This window comes from Siphateles boraxobius, unplaced genomic scaffold (assembly GCF_051911475.1).
Source record: "Siphateles boraxobius isolate OS27281-9 unplaced genomic scaffold, OSU_SipBor_1 3, whole genome shotgun sequence".
Classification (NCBI taxonomy): domain Eukaryota; kingdom Metazoa; phylum Chordata; class Actinopteri; order Cypriniformes; family Leuciscidae; genus Siphateles; species Siphateles boraxobius.
In genome coordinates, this window is record NW_027508919.1 from 16,773,747 (window position 1) to 16,791,336 (window position 17,590).

Consider the following 17,590-nt stretch of genomic DNA (forward strand, 5'->3'; position numbering starts at 1 on the left):
CCACTCGGAGACTGTAATTTTGTTTTAAATATTTAATTTGCTTCCCACGACAAAATAAGTCCATTTAAATATATATGCTATATATATATAAACAGAATGTAATAGTTTAAAAACAATAATGTGATAGTTAAAATAATAATTGCCTTAAATAAGTAACATTAAAACAACACTTCAAGCCCCTTGTGAAACATCACTGTCAAGTGAGAGAGAAATAAAGCAGATGTGCAAATATTCAAAACGATCATATTTGTATGTAACTAAACCTGTGATCTAATGTCGACAACGAAAAGTGCAATTAATGAACATAAGTCTACGTGAAATAACTTATAAGCTATGTGATCAATCAAATGACAGTGGGAACGAGAAAGCCCTTGTCTGACATTTTTCCTTATAGCAATGTGCAGAATAATATAGGCTACAGTAAGTGAAAAAGCGGCATATCTTATCTCATATTAATATTTTTACATTGGAAATATACAACTTAATATATTTGAAAAGAGGATGACTTCATCTCCTATTACGTTGTCTTTTGCGTGAATTGTTGTGTGGCCTACGGTTTCTGTGTCTTTTTGCGCAAAAATATTTGGTCACAGACTGAGTGCATGTTTCGCATTTGACTGTGCAACACCAGTGAAATTTACAGTTACAGCTGCTCACTGTCTCAATCCTCCTCTCTTCTACTTTCAGACCACATTCGTTGCAGAGCCGCCTGCAGCTTCTCTTCTCCCACTGTGAAAGATTCTTCCCGCTTTGTAGGCATTCCCTGCCTTCTGTTCCATGTAGTCCCAGACTGAGATTTTTCACGCAGTAGTCTGGAGAATCTTCCATATAAATGAGTTCTGTGCGCGCAACGATGCTGAACGTATCCGCAAATGCGCCGCGATTATCCGCGCTGTTACCTGCCCTCATCCGAATTTTGTCCATCTCCAGCTTCTGTGCTTGACCATGCTTGATTTTCAGATAGGTGCCGATATCTCTGAAGTCAGCCAGCTGCATCCAACATGTCTGAATACTGCAGCTTCCAGACACACCATGGCACTTGCATGTCCTTTTGAGTGTTGCTCTGATGGCCTGCAATATAGTTTCACGTTAGCCATACGCAATAAATAAAGTTTTACTTTTGACTAGAGAAAGATTAATAAGAGAATAAAATGAATGCTACTCACGAGTCGACCAGCCTCGTTGTTGTGCAGGTTGACTGCAGCGCGAGAGTCGTGGCCATTTTCAAGCGCGTCCACAAATAGTTTGGCGATTCTTTCTCCAAAGTCAACATTATCACTGCAGCCTCCCCAAACCCAACCACGACCACCTTTGAAAAAAGAGAATAGGAAAGTCTTGTGTTATTGGTCTTAAAGCTTTGATTAAATTGTAATTATACATACGCATAGTTAATAAAATAAACGAAAATGTCTTACCAGTTTTTCCTATCTTGGAGTCGTCACAGCCACAGTTATCGAAGTCCCCCATGCTGCAGTTCTTTGTCAAAGTGTACATAACTCCAGCAGCACTTATGGCATGAACAAAAGCGGTCTCTCTGGTCGCTATTCAAATATATATATATTGAACATGTTAGGTCAAAAGCAATACATTTGAAAGGAAAGTTCATTTGGAACATACATTTTTAAGTGGAAAAAAATAAAATAAACCAGAATGTATCTGGCAATAGCGCTTACCACTCCGCAGGCCGTTATGTGTAGATAACTGCAGTGCGCTTTCCGGACACTTCCACCTGTCCCATGCGAACTGATGTTTGCACTCTTCAATACCACTCTGAGCCCCTGCCTGCACACTGCTGGTGTATGTGAGGTAAGCCTGTGGATTTAAAAGATGAGCATTCATTAAACACTGTACGTTCAGACATTTTACTATAGGGCCTTCATAATAAAATATATACAAATAAATGAAATATCGCTGTACAAGTGCCAGACGTAAAAACTTAAATTAGCTACCTTTGGTCCTGTCATCAGGAAGTTATTCACCGACCTAGAAAAAGAGAGAAAAAAAAACATGTTTATAAATAACAGTGATAAAAACAACAACAACAACAACTTTAGTATGTTAAGATATCTGAAAAGTTCTGTAAATGTCTGTACCATGCTGTTGTCGACAGTATGTGACAGCACATAGACATCACCAACGACGCGAAAATCTGGCAAGGGTTCATTGCTGCGTGAGCGAAGTCGATGCTCACTTCTTGTGGATATGCAAAGCACAAACACTGAGATGGATACACAGGAAGACACAGAAAACAAGTGACTCGGTGCTTGAAGGAGCAAGGCATTTATACCTGTCGCCAACTTTGAGTGACAGGGATCTCCAACCTTTGACAATTCGCTGTGAAAAGACGTCGAGCTCTTCACTGGAATTGTGCGGCTTTAACTGCACTTCAAAGCATTAACACTTTTCACTAAGCCATTCAGCCTATCTTTTATTAAGCTTTAGTTCATGATGAGGGTTGTTTCAGATTGTTCCTAGACAACCCTACATTTATTTATTTACTCTCAGTGATTTTTGTAACTTTAATGTGCTACCATTTGTGTATTTATCAGACACTGTGAATTGAACTGTTCAGCTAATATCCATTCATTAGACTTGTCTATTGTTTTCATGAATACGCTAGTTGTTGATTCCGTGTTGGACATATACGATCTGCACAGCACTACACGCCATTAATTGCGTGTAATACACACGCACCCCACACGACTAATCCTACTCATGCGTATCATATGCACGTACCCTACCACTACTAAACTTACCCTAAACCTACCCATGCGTATCATATGCACGTAAAAACTCATTTTGGCGTATACATTGCACGATAAACACCATGCGTGCTATAAAGACGCATTTAGTGTGAATGGGTTATTGCATCAAAATAGCTCTTTTATATTCCTTCTAAAATTAAGAGTTTATTAGTTTATAAATAATCATATATATTTTATAAAATATATAATAGACCATACACAATATAATCATAAATATTTAACATTTTATTTTTTTGATGAATTAGTTTAGCTTCTTGACTTTATAGAGTTTCTTTATTCGAGACTTGGCTTTTCACGTTTTGGGAAAGTTTTTCACCGGGAAATGACACTGAAATGTAAAGGGGTTCTCTACATTGTATACGAAGAGTCATAAAATCATTCGGCTCCGTTCGCTAAGGGCCATGGAAATAACATGTAACACATCTACGCCTCTGACACTCTAGTGTTAATAGAAGACCAGCTGATCCCCTGGGAACAGATCTGGTGTGAAAAATGTCTGGTAAAAGTCCGATACAGAGTGCAACATGTCATAACATTAGTATGCAAAATAAAACTAATAATAATTATGAATGTATTCATTAATTGATTTAGTCATTCGATTTATGTGTCGAAAGGGATACATTTAAATTAAGTTGTCAATTCACGTTTTGTTAAAAAGTATCGCCATATGCTTAAAGTAGCTTAATACTTTTTTTTCTTATGGGAGACAAATCAATAATGATAGAGCAGCTAATTTTCATTATTTAGTGCTGATGAGTTTACACAATTCAATCATGTGTCTTGTAAGACAAATTCAAACCCGATAAGCTAATTCACACCAAGTTATTATTTGTCACTTGTGGATCAACAGCTGAGCAATGTAGCCTACACAAAGGGATAATCATGAGAACGATTATATTTCATCATTTTACTTTCGATTACTTTTGCGATTAATTAATAGCCTACGCTATATGGAGATGTGATTTTTTTTTACACAGCCTACTGTTGCTCGTGGAAGATTAATTGTTGAAACCACGTATTGACATTTTCAAATCAAATCGTTAGCCACTCAAACATCCCTTTTCAAAACAGCTTTTATTTGATGGTCGGATAATGGCTTAACCAATGCTGCTGGCTGGAAGACAATGGAGGGACGAGCAAGTGAGGATAATCCCCACTAATTGGACATCGGCATCATCAAGTCTACACGGTGCCTGAAACCCAAATTCCCACACCTACTTGTTACAAAACAAACCCGTATTAAACAATGATCTGATACACTCCGTTGTGGCCGTTGTGCCATAAACGCTCTGTCGCAGACATCTCAGGATGTTTTTATGGAGTAACAAACTGAGTGCAATTACACATCGCTTACTTCCACGCTTTAATTCACACGGCTTACAACTACGGGCAATGAAGTAGCTAATAATCAGAAAGTAATCATTAAAATGACTAGAAGAGCACCACCACAGCGTGTACTCCCCATATCAAACTGATACGAGGGAACATATGGCTCACCTTGCTGCACAGATGATCCATTTTGACTAGTCGCCCACAGAAGCTCAGGTGCAGTTCATTAGCTTGTCCGTCACTGACCGTGTTAAGGCGTTTCGTCTTGTTTAGGCTGTATATCAGTCATTTATATATATATATATATATATATATATAATGGAGCCATTTTATTTATTATTTTTTTACAAAATTATAGGCTATAGAATAGGCCTAAATGTTTTCTCATTTGACCTTAACAAAATGTACGTTTTCATAAAATGGTCATTGGCCTAAATGATCTTTGAAAGATAGCCTAGCCTACTCTCTGCATGGTTTTCTTCAAAATGGCCTCCTGCATAAAATAATAACTTTTATGCAAAATATGTAGCCTACGCAAACGTTTTCTTTTTCAATCAGTCTTTTATTAAGGCGATTGTCTTGACGTTTACTTGTAACTTAGATGATTGAATGAGTGTCAGTGTCACATAGCTACCTTCTTATAAACCTTTCTTGTATGCACAAAAGGGAGTTTAGCCTATTAGGTGTTAGCGTACGCAACATAGGCCGATAAGTGTTAAAGAAGCGCTGTGGAGCGGCTAGATGGGTGGCAGGAACAGTGACGCCAGCGCAGCCGCGCTTCTCACTAACAGCTCAACCAGATTTGAGTTCAAACGAGATAGGCGCGTCCTCTAGCGCCTCATCAGCAGGTGTTAATTGTAAAAACAAGAACAGCCCAGTAAAATACATATAGCATCGGATAATCAGCGATGTTCGAGGTTTGTGTGTAGCCGCATGGCCTGACGTGAAGAAGAACTTTTCTCAACACTATATTTTAAAAAAATTTGGTTTTGATAATTCTTGGTTGGATTAAGAGATCCCATAATGTCGATCATATCATATATGTTAATGATGTTACATCGGTTTCTAACGCATTACGCATTATTATTCTAACGCATTATTAACGCAATAATAGTATTATAGCTACAAGTTTGGTTGTCCTTTTATTATCGTCATTATGATATTTTATATCTTACAAGTACCAATTCATGGCCTTCAAGAACATACCTTGCCTTCTTTAATGGCTGCTGGTGACATTTGAGTTTTTAATGTTACATTACCCTACATACCATGACCTGTACAATAGTACGGCTGAGAGAGCATTAATGATATTGTTGGTCCATGCACAGTGGCTCTGAATGTTTTCAAAGCAGAAAGGATATAGTGAATGGAAGACATGCAGTCAGTTCCTGCAGGGCGTGGAAATACAGCTACAGGTATCAATTCACAATTTATATAAGGTATTTTTAACCAAAAGTTTTTATTCTGGATGAGGATGTTTTTCCATGAATGTCAGGTCAGATTTTTGAAGTTTTTTTTTTGTGATTGTGATATATTTTAAGTCAAGAGATGTATTCTTCTCAAACCTGTTCTCATTGTGACCACTTACCTCATATAGTGTGACAACATTCCCCAGAGCTATTTGACTACCGTTCAAACGTCTTGTCTCTACCCTATTTTATATATATATATATATATATATATAAATTGTAGCCTACTTAAATTGTAGCCTACTTCGACGTCTTTTCACAGCGAATTGTCAAAGGTTGGAGATCCCTGTCACTCAAAGTTGGCGACAGGTATAAATGCCTTGCTCCTTCAAGCACCGAGTCACTTGTTTTCTGTGTCTTCCTGTGTATCCATCTCAGTGTTTGTGCTTTGCATATCCACAAGAAGTGAGCATCGACTTCGCTCACGCAGCAATGAACCCTTGCCTACAGCGAGGATGCACTCAATTGATCAAAAGTGACAGTAGGCCTATAGACAGTTTCAATTTGTCAAATAAATGCTGTTCTTTTTAAACTTTCTATTCATCAGCGCAGCTTTCAAGCAGCACAGTAGTGTGCAACATTGATAATAATAGTAAATGTTACTTGAGCAGCAAATTCGCATATTGGAATTATTTCTGAAGGATCATGTGACACTAAAGACTGGAGTAAATTCAGCTTTGCCTTCACAGGCATTTCTGTTTTTACTGTTTTCTTTATAAAAAAATTACTTCTTTGAAAACATATTACCACCCTCCAAAGGTGTGTGTGGTCCAGGTAAACCCTGCGTTGTGGGACATGACAATACCAGAAATCCTTGTCCTTGTGGTGACATTCTGGTCCCCATGAGGAAAACAACTTACAAATCATATTCAATTATGTTGTTTTGAAAGTTTTCTGTGATGGGTAGGCTTATGTTTCGGGGATAGAATATACAGTTTGTACAGTATGAAAATAATGTTATGCCTAAAGTCCCTATAAAACAAACAAACCAAAATTAGCATTAGCATTGAATAATCACTAAAAGAAAAATAATTTTAAGAAGAGGAGTCATATTTGGCATTTATTTGTTTTACATTTCATTTTGTCTTTATTTCATGAAGAAACCCTTTAAAAAATGCACTAAACAGAATTTGGTAAAATATCTATTTTAAACCCTGTCTCATGTCACCCCCCTTCATCACACTCCCATTTATAGGCCCCAGTGACTCCAATTGCCATGGTAACCATGCATCACATGGGGCAATAGCACCCTTTAAACAGAAATATGAATTGTAATATCTGCCATGTCAGAAGAACATGTGTTGTGCTTGTCTTCTCGTTGTCACTTGGGTCATGGGGTGGCGTCTCCTTTCCTCTCCTGCTCGATAGCTGAAAACAGAGAAAGATTGAATGTAAATAATGTTTATTAATGCTTTGGCAGGATATTGTGTCAGTAAAGCTTCATAAGAGAGACAGAGATGTGTGTGAAGGACTATCATGTCAAGGAGCGTGGCATTATTGCAAATAAGATGCTTATTCACATGGGAAATTCTGCAAGCAGGCTTAGGTCTGCACTGCAATGCTGATGGAGGACTTTGAATTGACACCCATCTGCTGACAGAAGAAGCTGAAAGAAGAGGCTGTGTGCTGAGCACTGTGAGAGTGCAAGAAAAATAGAAATGGATATGGAAACAAATGGCTGAAACAATTATAAAGAGAGAAGATAGACAGAACACTGCAGATGGGGGGATGAGAGAGCTATACCACACCCAAACTGAGTGGACACACCGTATGCTGTAATGTAACAGACACTCACTCTCTTTGGTGGGCAAAGGGTTCTTCTCTTTTGTCTCAGTCTTCTTCAGCTTGGTTTTGTCAAAGCTGGCGATTTCCGTGAGGTCTGGCTTGTCAGACATGTTTGCTGTTAGTAGAGATCACAGATGTGACTTAAAGAGCATTGACCTTGTTTTTGTCATTTCATACGGGAAAATTCATACGTTATTTCAGTCATTTCACGGGCAGTCTTTAAATGTATTTGAATAAAACACTGATAAATATTACTGATATGTTATTTTAGTCCAAATGTGTTAAACCATCAAATCACTACATTTGTACATGTTGTTAGGCAAAGTCAGCCTGATGCTGAGGGAAGAAATGTCCCCATTCTCTCTAGACATGTGATGGTAGCATGTAGCACACGTGTGCTCCAGCATGCGTGTATCATGTTCAGATGCTTACCGCCCACCAAGCCAACTCACCATGCATCTTAATATGTCACAATACCAGCATATTTCCCTCTTTAACTTCACAGAATGTCTTTTTCCTTTATCAAGTCTAAGTCTTTGTTCTTTTCTACATTGCTTCATTCACGTTATGGATGACTACACCATTTTAGCATGCAGGCAGCCTTTTTTTCCACCAGCTAGACTGCAGTGTCTACCTCGCAGGATAAATAGCCATTCATTTTCCCATATCCCTCTGTCTCTCCTCACTCTCTAGCTGCCGCACCTATAGCCAATGTGAATTTGCCATCTCTAGTTGTCGCAGTCATCATGCTCCTTAAACCCACAAGCACATGCAGAGAGAGGAGTATGGCTATTGTTATGATGGATAAAGGACTTACCGTAGGGCACAAAGTGTCTGTATCCACTGGCTGGTAGAAAAAGAGGAGGATGGCGTGTCTGCTGAGATTACCCTGCGTCTGCTGGTGTCTGTGTATCCGATAGGGCGTGGAATTTTGAGGAGAGAGAAGGAGGGAGGGAGGATGCTGGAGAGGTTTAGTCAGCCTACCCCTTCCATCCCATCATGTTAATATTCATGCTCCGTGGAGAACAGATATTCAATGCCTTTACGTGTTGGAATGATGAATTAATAAAGATGGAATATGACAAACAGAGTGGGCACAAGGGCATGCGGTTTTGGGATTGCAGGGTTCGGTCACAGCAGTGTGGCAGCTGTCTGGTTGGGGGCTGGGATGTCATACTGCCTGAGACGCTGAGTCATGTGTCTCATTTTAACATGTGCCCCCTGCTGAGCCAGGGGGAAGCACCATTTGACTCTTCTATAATTATATCTATCGTTTTGAATATAGCTGTATGTGAAATCCTAGAAATGAACCATGCAAATTGAAATCAAGTTAAGTGTTGCAATAGTATTGGGTATATTCTGTATTGTATAGTAGTATATGCATGCCTCTGAGGTTAAAATGACTGCATTTACTTATTTTAATTACTTAGTCACAAGGTCTCATATAGTATGACATCATTTCACATTTCAGTTGGACTAGTTAGCAGACTCAAAAAAGATCAAAGTACATAATGTTGAGCACAAAAGTTGTACTGCGTAATATTTTTGTGGAAATATACATGCATTCACAATAATAATAATAATAATCGTTTCTTGAGCAGCAAATCAGCATTTGAGGAGGATTTCTAAAGGATTCTTAAGACTGGAATAATGATGCTGAAAATTCTTTCACACTTTCACATTTGCTCATTTATTTTCTTTACACCAATTCTTTTGTCCTTGACTGTTCCCATTTGTCAATTGATTTGCTTAATTTCTTTAACCCTTATGTCCTGTAGAGATCTGCTGCACTTCCTCATAGGTTGGGGTCACAGGGACTTAATGATTAAAGTGTGTCAGTAGTAATTAATTATGAAATAAATGTTTTTTTCCTGGTAAATATCTTTTACCGTTTATCCTGAGATTATTAATCACTAACCGCTCGATTTTCTGTAATGTATACTCTTAAGAAAAATGGTTCTAAACAGTACCAAATTATGGTTATTCGGCTTGTAACGATAACAGAGCCTTTTTGGTGCTAAATAGAAGCCTTTTTATGAGGTTCCATAAAGAACCATGCTTTTAAAGTGCTATATAGGACCTTAATGGTGTTATAAATAACCTTTTAAATTATATTTATTTTCATTAATATTAGTATATTAGTATCTTCATATTATTAACATTACTCTATTTCGGTTTTACATTTTAAAAAAAAACCCCAGCATGTTGTGTCAATTAGGTACTTTTATTTTTTATTGACATGGCAGATTGTAGAAAAAAGTACAGTGCTCTAACAACAGAGGTTTGCTGAATACATTAATAAATAACAATTGTCATTGAACACGATATAGATGTAATGAAGACCAAGTTCCGGTGAAATATCCTCACAATCCAAAATCCTTCATTATGTGTGTCTTCTGAATGGCAGTTTCTCTCAGTTGATGATGAGGTTATGGTACATGACAGCATCTGAAATACACAATTGAGTTTAGAGTTACGTTGTGTCTGTTCCATTTGATTATGTAAAAACAATGTTCATGGAGACCAAAATTAGCAAAAAGTCATGGTATAGCTTTAATGTTTCTTTGTGACTGGGTATGTTTAGGCATAAAGTCAAAATTTAGAAAATTAAACAATATGGATCATAAATTCCATATCTCTGTTACTTACTTTGTGGAGAAGAGAAGATGAGTATCCTTAACTGAACAGAGCTACTCACGTTCTGTTAAACTAAAAAGAGAAAAATACATGATCGGTAGGAAATGATTGTTAAAATTTGTAAAGTTATAATTTACAGACATTTTAAGAAATAAATCATTTACCTTTTTAGAGTATGTTGACTTTCTGTGTAGTTGTATAGGTGATCTTCAGAAAATCAGTAATGAGGAGGCGTTGACAGTTACAGATTTGAAACACAAAAAGGTGGGAATTAAGAACCCTAAACTCAAACACAAAGAACCATTCCATTATGGTTGAATGGTACTAAATAGAACTACTACGTGTAAAGAACCTTTTAAAGAACCATCTTTTTTTAGAATGGTGTGCACATTTAACCAAAATTCAAAAGTACTTTTTACTGCACACTCTCAAACTAGGCAAACTAACTATGTGCAAATAGATATTCCCATCCTACAGGCAGAGGCAGAGACAGAGAGAGAGAGAGAGAGTGTGTGTGTGTGTGTGTGTGTGTGTGTGTGTGTGTGTGTGTGTGTGTGTGTGTGTGTGTGTGTGTGTGTGTGTGTGTGTGTGTGTGTGTGTGTGTGTGTGAAGTGGAGCTCAAGTATGGTACTCGGAATAGTGTACACACATGGAGTAGTACTTAACACACACATCCAGAGCAGTGGGCAAGCATTTTTGCTGTGGCGCCCAGGAAGTGATTGGGGGTTAGATGCCCCGATCAAGGGCACCTCAGCCATTTCCTCCCAGTCTTGAGACTCAACCCCGGCTACGACTGTCGCCAGACACACACACTGTTTGTGTGGTGGTATCAGAGATAAGTGTATAGTGTATGTGTGCGTTTTGCAAATATTCCAAGCTTTGTCCATGCTGTATAATTGTATTACTAATCAATTTAAATGTAATTGAGCTTCAAAATTAATAACGCATATGTTTTTTTATTTTTAATACTTAAACAGTGTCTGGGGTCATATAGACCCCATGTTTGTCTGAAAGAAGATAGTCATATAAATATACACTTAAGATGGTTTGAGGGTGAGCAAATCATGGGGTAATTGTCCTTTTTGGGTGAATTATCCCTTTAAGCCAGATCTTTTTCCTTCTTCTATTTGTCAAATGAGAACAAGTTCAACTGCTGTTAGTCTGTTTAGAGAGAATGTTAAAATTTCAGTGGCACTGCAATGGGTAAATACTCTAATTGCTGAGATCTAACAGGATCTAATCTTTGAACTTATAATTGTATAGCCTAAAGTTGTATATAGAAATACATTCATATGCACAGGAATTTGCATGTACACATTTGTTTAAAAATATATATTTTTTTAAATTAATAATGCTATGCAGTCATACATGCAAGCATACTCTGAAAATGTGAGTGTAGTTACATGTATATGTCTATAGATGTTTTGATCAAGGTTCAGGGCAGATGTTGGTGTGACACAAGACAGCAGATGGCGATATTTTATTTTGTTCTGTGTGATTCTATGACAGAATAGTGCAGTGCAGAATGAATTTGCATGGCTTTATTGATGGAACTGTTAAATTAATTAATTAATAAGTTAGATATCAAATTACTGGCCTTCCATCCAGGGAGTTTCCCTGCATTCAGCTCAAGACAGTAAGGCTCCAGAATCCCCTCAACCCCATAGCCTTGGACAAATGGTTAGGAAGATGGATGGATATTAATAAAAAAAATAAAAAAGCACATTGTAACTATAAATGTTTTTGGGACTATACCTCGTGCCCTTTTATGCATTCAAAATAAATTTAGAGAAATATTTCAACCATTTCAGTTTGTTTTTCTCCCTCATATAAAGTTCTGTTTACAAACTGACGGCAAGCTACAGTATTAAACTGGAATTTTAAAAAAAGTAGCTTGTTTGTAAACATCAACAATTCATCTGGTGCAATTTAATTTAAAATGTGAAAGTAAATCAAGGATGCAAATTAAAAAAAAAAATTGATTGTTTTTGTAATCTGAGAGACACAAACAGTGTTGTTGTTGTTGTTGTTTTTGACAGATTGCCATCTGCTCTAAAAGCTACTTAACATGCTGAACGCCATGCGTACACTAGGCTATTATAGTTTGTCCATGCAACCACGGTATTTTTGCAAATCCGAAGATAAATATCCTCTCACGAGTCTCATTAAATTTAATTTAAATGAATTTGCAATTCCTCTGAGCTGGCGACATCAGGATGCTTGTTGTCTGAAGTCTAAGCTGGCAGGATGCTGAAAGCTCTGTCTATAACCTTCAGTCTGGCTCCAGCACCTTCCATTAACCTTTGAGCAGTAAATGCTAACAGTTAGGAGGTTTGGGGCCAGAGTCCATTGATAAGGTCAGTCAGACATCCAATTTACCTCATGAAAAGGCCAGAACAAGACTTTCTTTCTCTTTAGTGTCTTGTCAACTTACACTAACTAACTGTTGTGTTCCTCACAAAGTGCACTTGTAGTTGTATGGCAAGTAGGCTATCACGGGTTGATTATATGGCATATAACCACATGGTGGCAGTATGAGTATGCTTATCCTAAACTGTGCGCCATGTGGCCAGAGATGCAGGTGTCAAACTTTTTGCTGGTACTACATCCTTAATGGTCACAAATGTGATATTCTTATGACTTTAACGTTGACCTTTCAAGGTTATTTGTTTTTATAGAATCCAAACCCTTATTTTAAAACAGCCACCAAACAAAAACACCTATCATATGTAATTGCTGTAGTAACACCATGTCATCAATTCTCATGAGCAGTGGGCGGCTCTGTACTATGAGCTCATTCAAACGGAGGTAGCGCTGAAGAGCTCTGTTAAGGACCTTGAATTTGATAAATGCATTAGGCTGCTCATGGACATTTTGCTAATAGTTGTGATTATATGATTAGATGTTATATTTGTTTTTTGCTGAAGACATATTATGCGTCATAAAAATGTTTTGAACACACTGTGAGGCACTGGACTTGATGTCAATGTAACTGTTGTTTCGGGGTAAAATCTGCATTTTAGCGGTCAGCGCTCATGTTATTTTACATTTTGACAATCTGAAAAGGTCAAAATTAAATTTTGTAATGTGAACTTTTATTTTGTCACAACATGGAAACAAAGAAGAAAATGACTGGTTTACTATGTGCAGGAGCGTTTCTGAGATAAATTACAGGTGAAGCATACTCTTTGCCCTAGGTTTCAACCTCGTACCGAGGCAAGGCTGCGTCCACTAAGAGAATTATGATGTACTGACCTGACAGCAGTCAAGGTTACGGTAGAAACAGAAAAAGCCCACTGATATTTACTCATAAGGTTAAGAAACAATAAAAGCCTGCCAGTGTTTAAGAGATTATAGACATCCCCCACACATCAATGGACAATCCTCTCCCATTTTCTCTTTCCCTCGATTTTCTGCTCTTTGACGCTGGGTTCACATGACATACCAATACTGGGATCACTGGAGTAAAGCTTTGGAACTGAGCAATGTTTCCCACATCAGTGAATGATGCATGCGACCACTCTCTCTCTCTTTCTCTCTCTCTCTCTCTCTCTCTCTCTCTCTCTCTCTCTCTCTCTCTCTCTCTCTCTCTCTCTCACACACACACACACACACACACACACACACACACACACACACACACACACACACACACACACACAAAACCAAAATGTTGTCATCTCTTGTAAAGACACCATAATGAATGGTGACAAAATGATATGTACATAAACTACAAGTGCAGTCAACAAAGGTGCATGAAGATGAATGAACAAAAGGACCTGGAGTCTCAGAGTTGATCTAAGGACTTTATCTTGTGACATCTTTTCAAATGAAGGATGCAGTAACTCTGCAGACTGAGAAGGGCAGAAAGGTCTCTGAAACTGAGGAAGGAGAAGGAGGCTAAGCGGGCTCAGTCCATTAAGGACCCATACAGGTTTACCAAAACCCTGCTGGGGGAAGCAAGATCAGGAAGATTGACTAGCCCTAAGGTAGTCGTAGAGGAGTTCTTGAAGGAGAGCCACAGTGACACCCTCAGGAACCAAGCCTGCAGTGCACACCCAAAGATCAGCAGAACTGTGGAAACACCTGAGGAAGAGCTTGATACCAGTGAACCAACATGGAGAGAAGTCCAGGACATTGTGCAGAAAGCCCATTCAGCATCTGCCCCAGGACCAAGCGGTATACCTCATAAAGTATACAAGAGATGCCCGATTCTCCTCCACAGGTTATGGAAACTGTTGCGAAGGATACAGTCAAAAGTTATCATTCCAGCATCCTGGAAAAGAGCAGAGGGGTGTTTTGTACCTGAGGAAATGGACTCCTCCGACATCAGTCAGTTCCGAACCATTTCTCTCCAAAGTGTCGAATGCAAGGTATTCTTTTCTGTCGTGGCAAAAAGGATGACTACCTACATGGTGAAGAATAAATATGACAAAAAAAGACACATCAGTCCAGAAGGGCGGCATTCCAGGTTTCTCTGGGTGCTTGGAACATACGGGCATCCTCAACCAGCTGATCCGGGAGGCCAAGGGGAACAAAGGAAACCTAACCGTTGTCTGGCTCGACTTGGCTAACGCATACGGTTCAATCCCGCATGGCCTCATCAATATGGCTATGGAACACTACCATATCCCCCACTACACCAGGGGTATAATTACCAGCTACTTTGGAGGATTTAAACTACGGTTCAAAACTGCCCAGTTTACAACTCAGTGGCAGGACCTTGAAAAGGGAATCGTGACAGGTTGCACCATCTCCCCCATCCTGTTTGTCATGGGAATGAACCTGCTCATAACAGCTGCAGGAAAGGAATCCAGAGGACCAACAATGGAGTCCGGCATCCGACAACCTCCGATAAGAGGCTTTATGGATGACCTTACCATAACAACTTCAACCCATTTGCAAGCAAGATGGATCCCGAAGGCACTTGATGACGTGGTAACATGGGCTAGGATGAAGTTCAAGCGGGAAAGTGACCAGCAAGTTCCAGTTGCGAGTACAGGGGGAGATGATTCCATCAATAGAGGAAAACCCAATTAAGTGCCTAGGGAAATGGTACGATGCATCATTGACCGACAGATGGAACGTTTCTAGGACAGAGGAACAGGCAGATGTATGGCTGAGCAAGATCGAGGGGTCAGGACTGCAAGGGAAGTTCAAGACCTGTCTCTTCCAGCACGGTCTGTTACCACGACTCATTTGGCTACTGACACTTTATGAAGTACCTATGACAGCAGTGGAAGGAGTCGAGAGGAGAGTGAACAAACATCTTCGCAAGTGGCTCAGAATCCCACCAAGCTTTACGTCAGTTGAGCTATATACCAGGTCTGGTCAGGTACAGCTACCCCTATAAAGTGCCGGGTTGTGATGATGTACCAAGACTCCAATGATGAAAAAGTCAGAGAAGCAGGCATCACTACGAGATCAGACGCAAATGGGCGGCTGACACATCAGTGGCGCAAGCGGAAAGCGTATTGAAGCTCAAGGACATCATCGGGAACCCATGCGTAGGGAGGCAAGGACTCGGTCCACCCACTTCCAACAGTGGGGTAAAGAAGACCCAAGGCAGAGGAGATACATGATTCAAAGTCGAGTTCTGACACCTGGAGGAAGAAAGGCGCAGGTATAGGCCCGTCGAACTTGGAGCACAAGGTGCCTGGACAAAGTGGGACCTGCCGAAGTGGGAGATCACATGGCCTGAGATCTGGAGACTGGAGCCCTTTCGCATCTCCTTCCTGCTCCGTTCAGTGTACGACACCCTTCCATCACCAACAAACCTCCACAGGTGGGGAATGAGGGAGGACCCATTGTGTAGGCTATGTGGAGGGAGGGGAACAATGGCGCTCATACTGGCAGGATGCAAAACAGCTCTTAGCCAAGGAAGATACAGGTGGCGTCATGACAAGATTCTCGGTGAACTGGCTGACATCTTGGAGCGGGAGAGGCAGAAAAAGCGCCAGACCAGTGCAAGGCCGCAACATTCATTCAGTTCATCAGAGAAGGGGAGAAACCACCAGCCCCCAAGCGGAGGGAAACGAGCCTCTTGCAAGTAGCACAATCCTGGGAGATGAGGGTGGACCTGGGAAGGAAACTAGTCTTCCCCCAGGTTGTGCAAACATCACTGAGGCCGGACATGGTCCTATGGTCTGAGGAGGTAAGGAAGATAATCTTGATTGAAATGACGGTCCTGTGAGAAGACAGGTGGGAGGAGGCCTATGAGCGGAAAGCCACTAAGTGTCAGGACCTCGTTGAGCAGTGCAGGGCCAAAGGGTGGCAGACCTGGCTATTCCTGGTTGAGGTCAGGTTTAGGGGTTTCCCGGCGCAGTCTGTGTGGAAAACACTCACAGCTCTGGGTATAGCAGGAAGGGAGAGGAAGGCAGCTGTCCGTAGGTTGGGTGAGGCAGCAGAAAGAGCGTCTTGCTGGCTCTGGAATAGAAGGGAGGAGTTGAGATGGGGGCCAGGAGGAGGTGGGCAGTGACTGGCCACCACTGCTGACCCACCAACTGGAGGGTGTTGTGGTTCAGGGTCGAAACACCCCATGAAGGTTGGATGCCACCTGATGACATCTTCTCCTGGCCGAAAGCTACAGTCATGCACTACAGTCAGTGACTGAGTAGATAGCATCTGTAAAGATTTATCCAATAATAATAGTGTTATTAGGAGTACACGCATATAAACATACTTTAGCAGAAACGCCATCTATTTTCTTCTGCATTCCTAGCCTAGTTGCTTTCCACCTTGTGAGTACTAACAAACTGACATTAAGTGGCAGTTGGACACTTGTTATGCCCAGTACATATGTGTATTTTCCGTTTATTGGTATGTTGTCAAGCTCAAGGTTAGAAAGATCTGGTACAAATGGTGCTGTGTGCACTTACATGGACTGTGGATACATGACTGGCACAGCAGAACCCAAGCTGTTAAAAAATCGCAATGAAAGATGAAAGACACGATGGGCATTGTAATTTTTTTAAACTTAATTATATTTCCTTAATCTAGAAGGAATATTCCAGGTTCAATACAAACTAAGCTCATTCAACAGTATTTGTGGCACAATGTTGATTACCACAAAAATAATCGAAAAAGAGCAACTTTGAAACACTTACAATGAAGTAAATGGGGCCAATTTTTGGAGTATTTGAACCAAAAATGTGGAGACTGAAATTGAATAAAATAAATTAATTATTTTGTTCAAACCAGTTTATTATATGGGCAGTCATTTATAAGGTCATTTTATTTTAGATTTTTTTTAAAGAAAATTAGAGACTTTTGGAAATCATTTGTGGCAATCAGAATTATACATGTGATCGATTGAACTCGTTCTGAACTCAGAATATACATACATTTAACCATAAATACAAATCACAATAGTTGCTTTTTGAAACTAGTAGAACAGACGGCAAATGGTGCATAGTTTTTATATAAGGTCTTTCTGCAGAACTGGACACACATTCTTCATGTTCCACCCAGATTTGAGTTTATCTGGCCCAACCAGCCTGTGAGCAGAGACAGAGATAAAGAGGAGGGGTGGGAGAAGAGAAGAACAGAGAAGACTATACACCTGTAGCCTAAATGGAGAACACACTCTCAAAGCACCTTATCAGG

The 17,590-nt window shown here is 39.7% G+C and overlaps 2 protein-coding genes across 2 annotated transcripts; both read right to left on the reverse strand.

Moving 5' to 3' along the window:
- Window positions 1-30: 30 nt before the first annotated feature.
- Window positions 31-4,360, reverse strand: wnt8a (wingless-type MMTV integration site family, member 8a). The gene is made up of 7 exons (XM_077248003.1): window positions 4,263-4,360; window positions 2,094-2,218; window positions 1,950-1,983; window positions 1,674-1,812; window positions 1,416-1,541; window positions 1,167-1,309; window positions 31-1,071 (listed from the first exon to the last, which is right to left on the reverse strand). Exons 1-7 carry the CDS (start codon window positions 4,281-4,283, stop codon window positions 508-510), a joined length of 1,152 nt encoding a protein of 383 aa, XP_077104118.1. The 5' UTR covers window positions 4,284-4,360; the 3' UTR covers window positions 31-507.
- Window positions 4,361-6,615: 2,255 nt separating this feature from the next.
- On the reverse strand, window positions 6,616-8,404 carry tmsb2 (thymosin beta 2). The gene is made up of 3 exons (XM_077248088.1): window positions 8,166-8,404; window positions 7,359-7,463; window positions 6,616-6,931 (listed from the first exon to the last, which is right to left on the reverse strand). The coding sequence occupies exons 2-3, from the start codon at window positions 7,456-7,458 to the stop codon at window positions 6,894-6,896; spliced, it is 138 nt and encodes a 45-aa protein (XP_077104203.1). The 5' UTR covers window positions 7,459-7,463; window positions 8,166-8,404; the 3' UTR covers window positions 6,616-6,893.
- Between the last annotated feature and the right edge of the window lie 9,186 nt (window positions 8,405-17,590).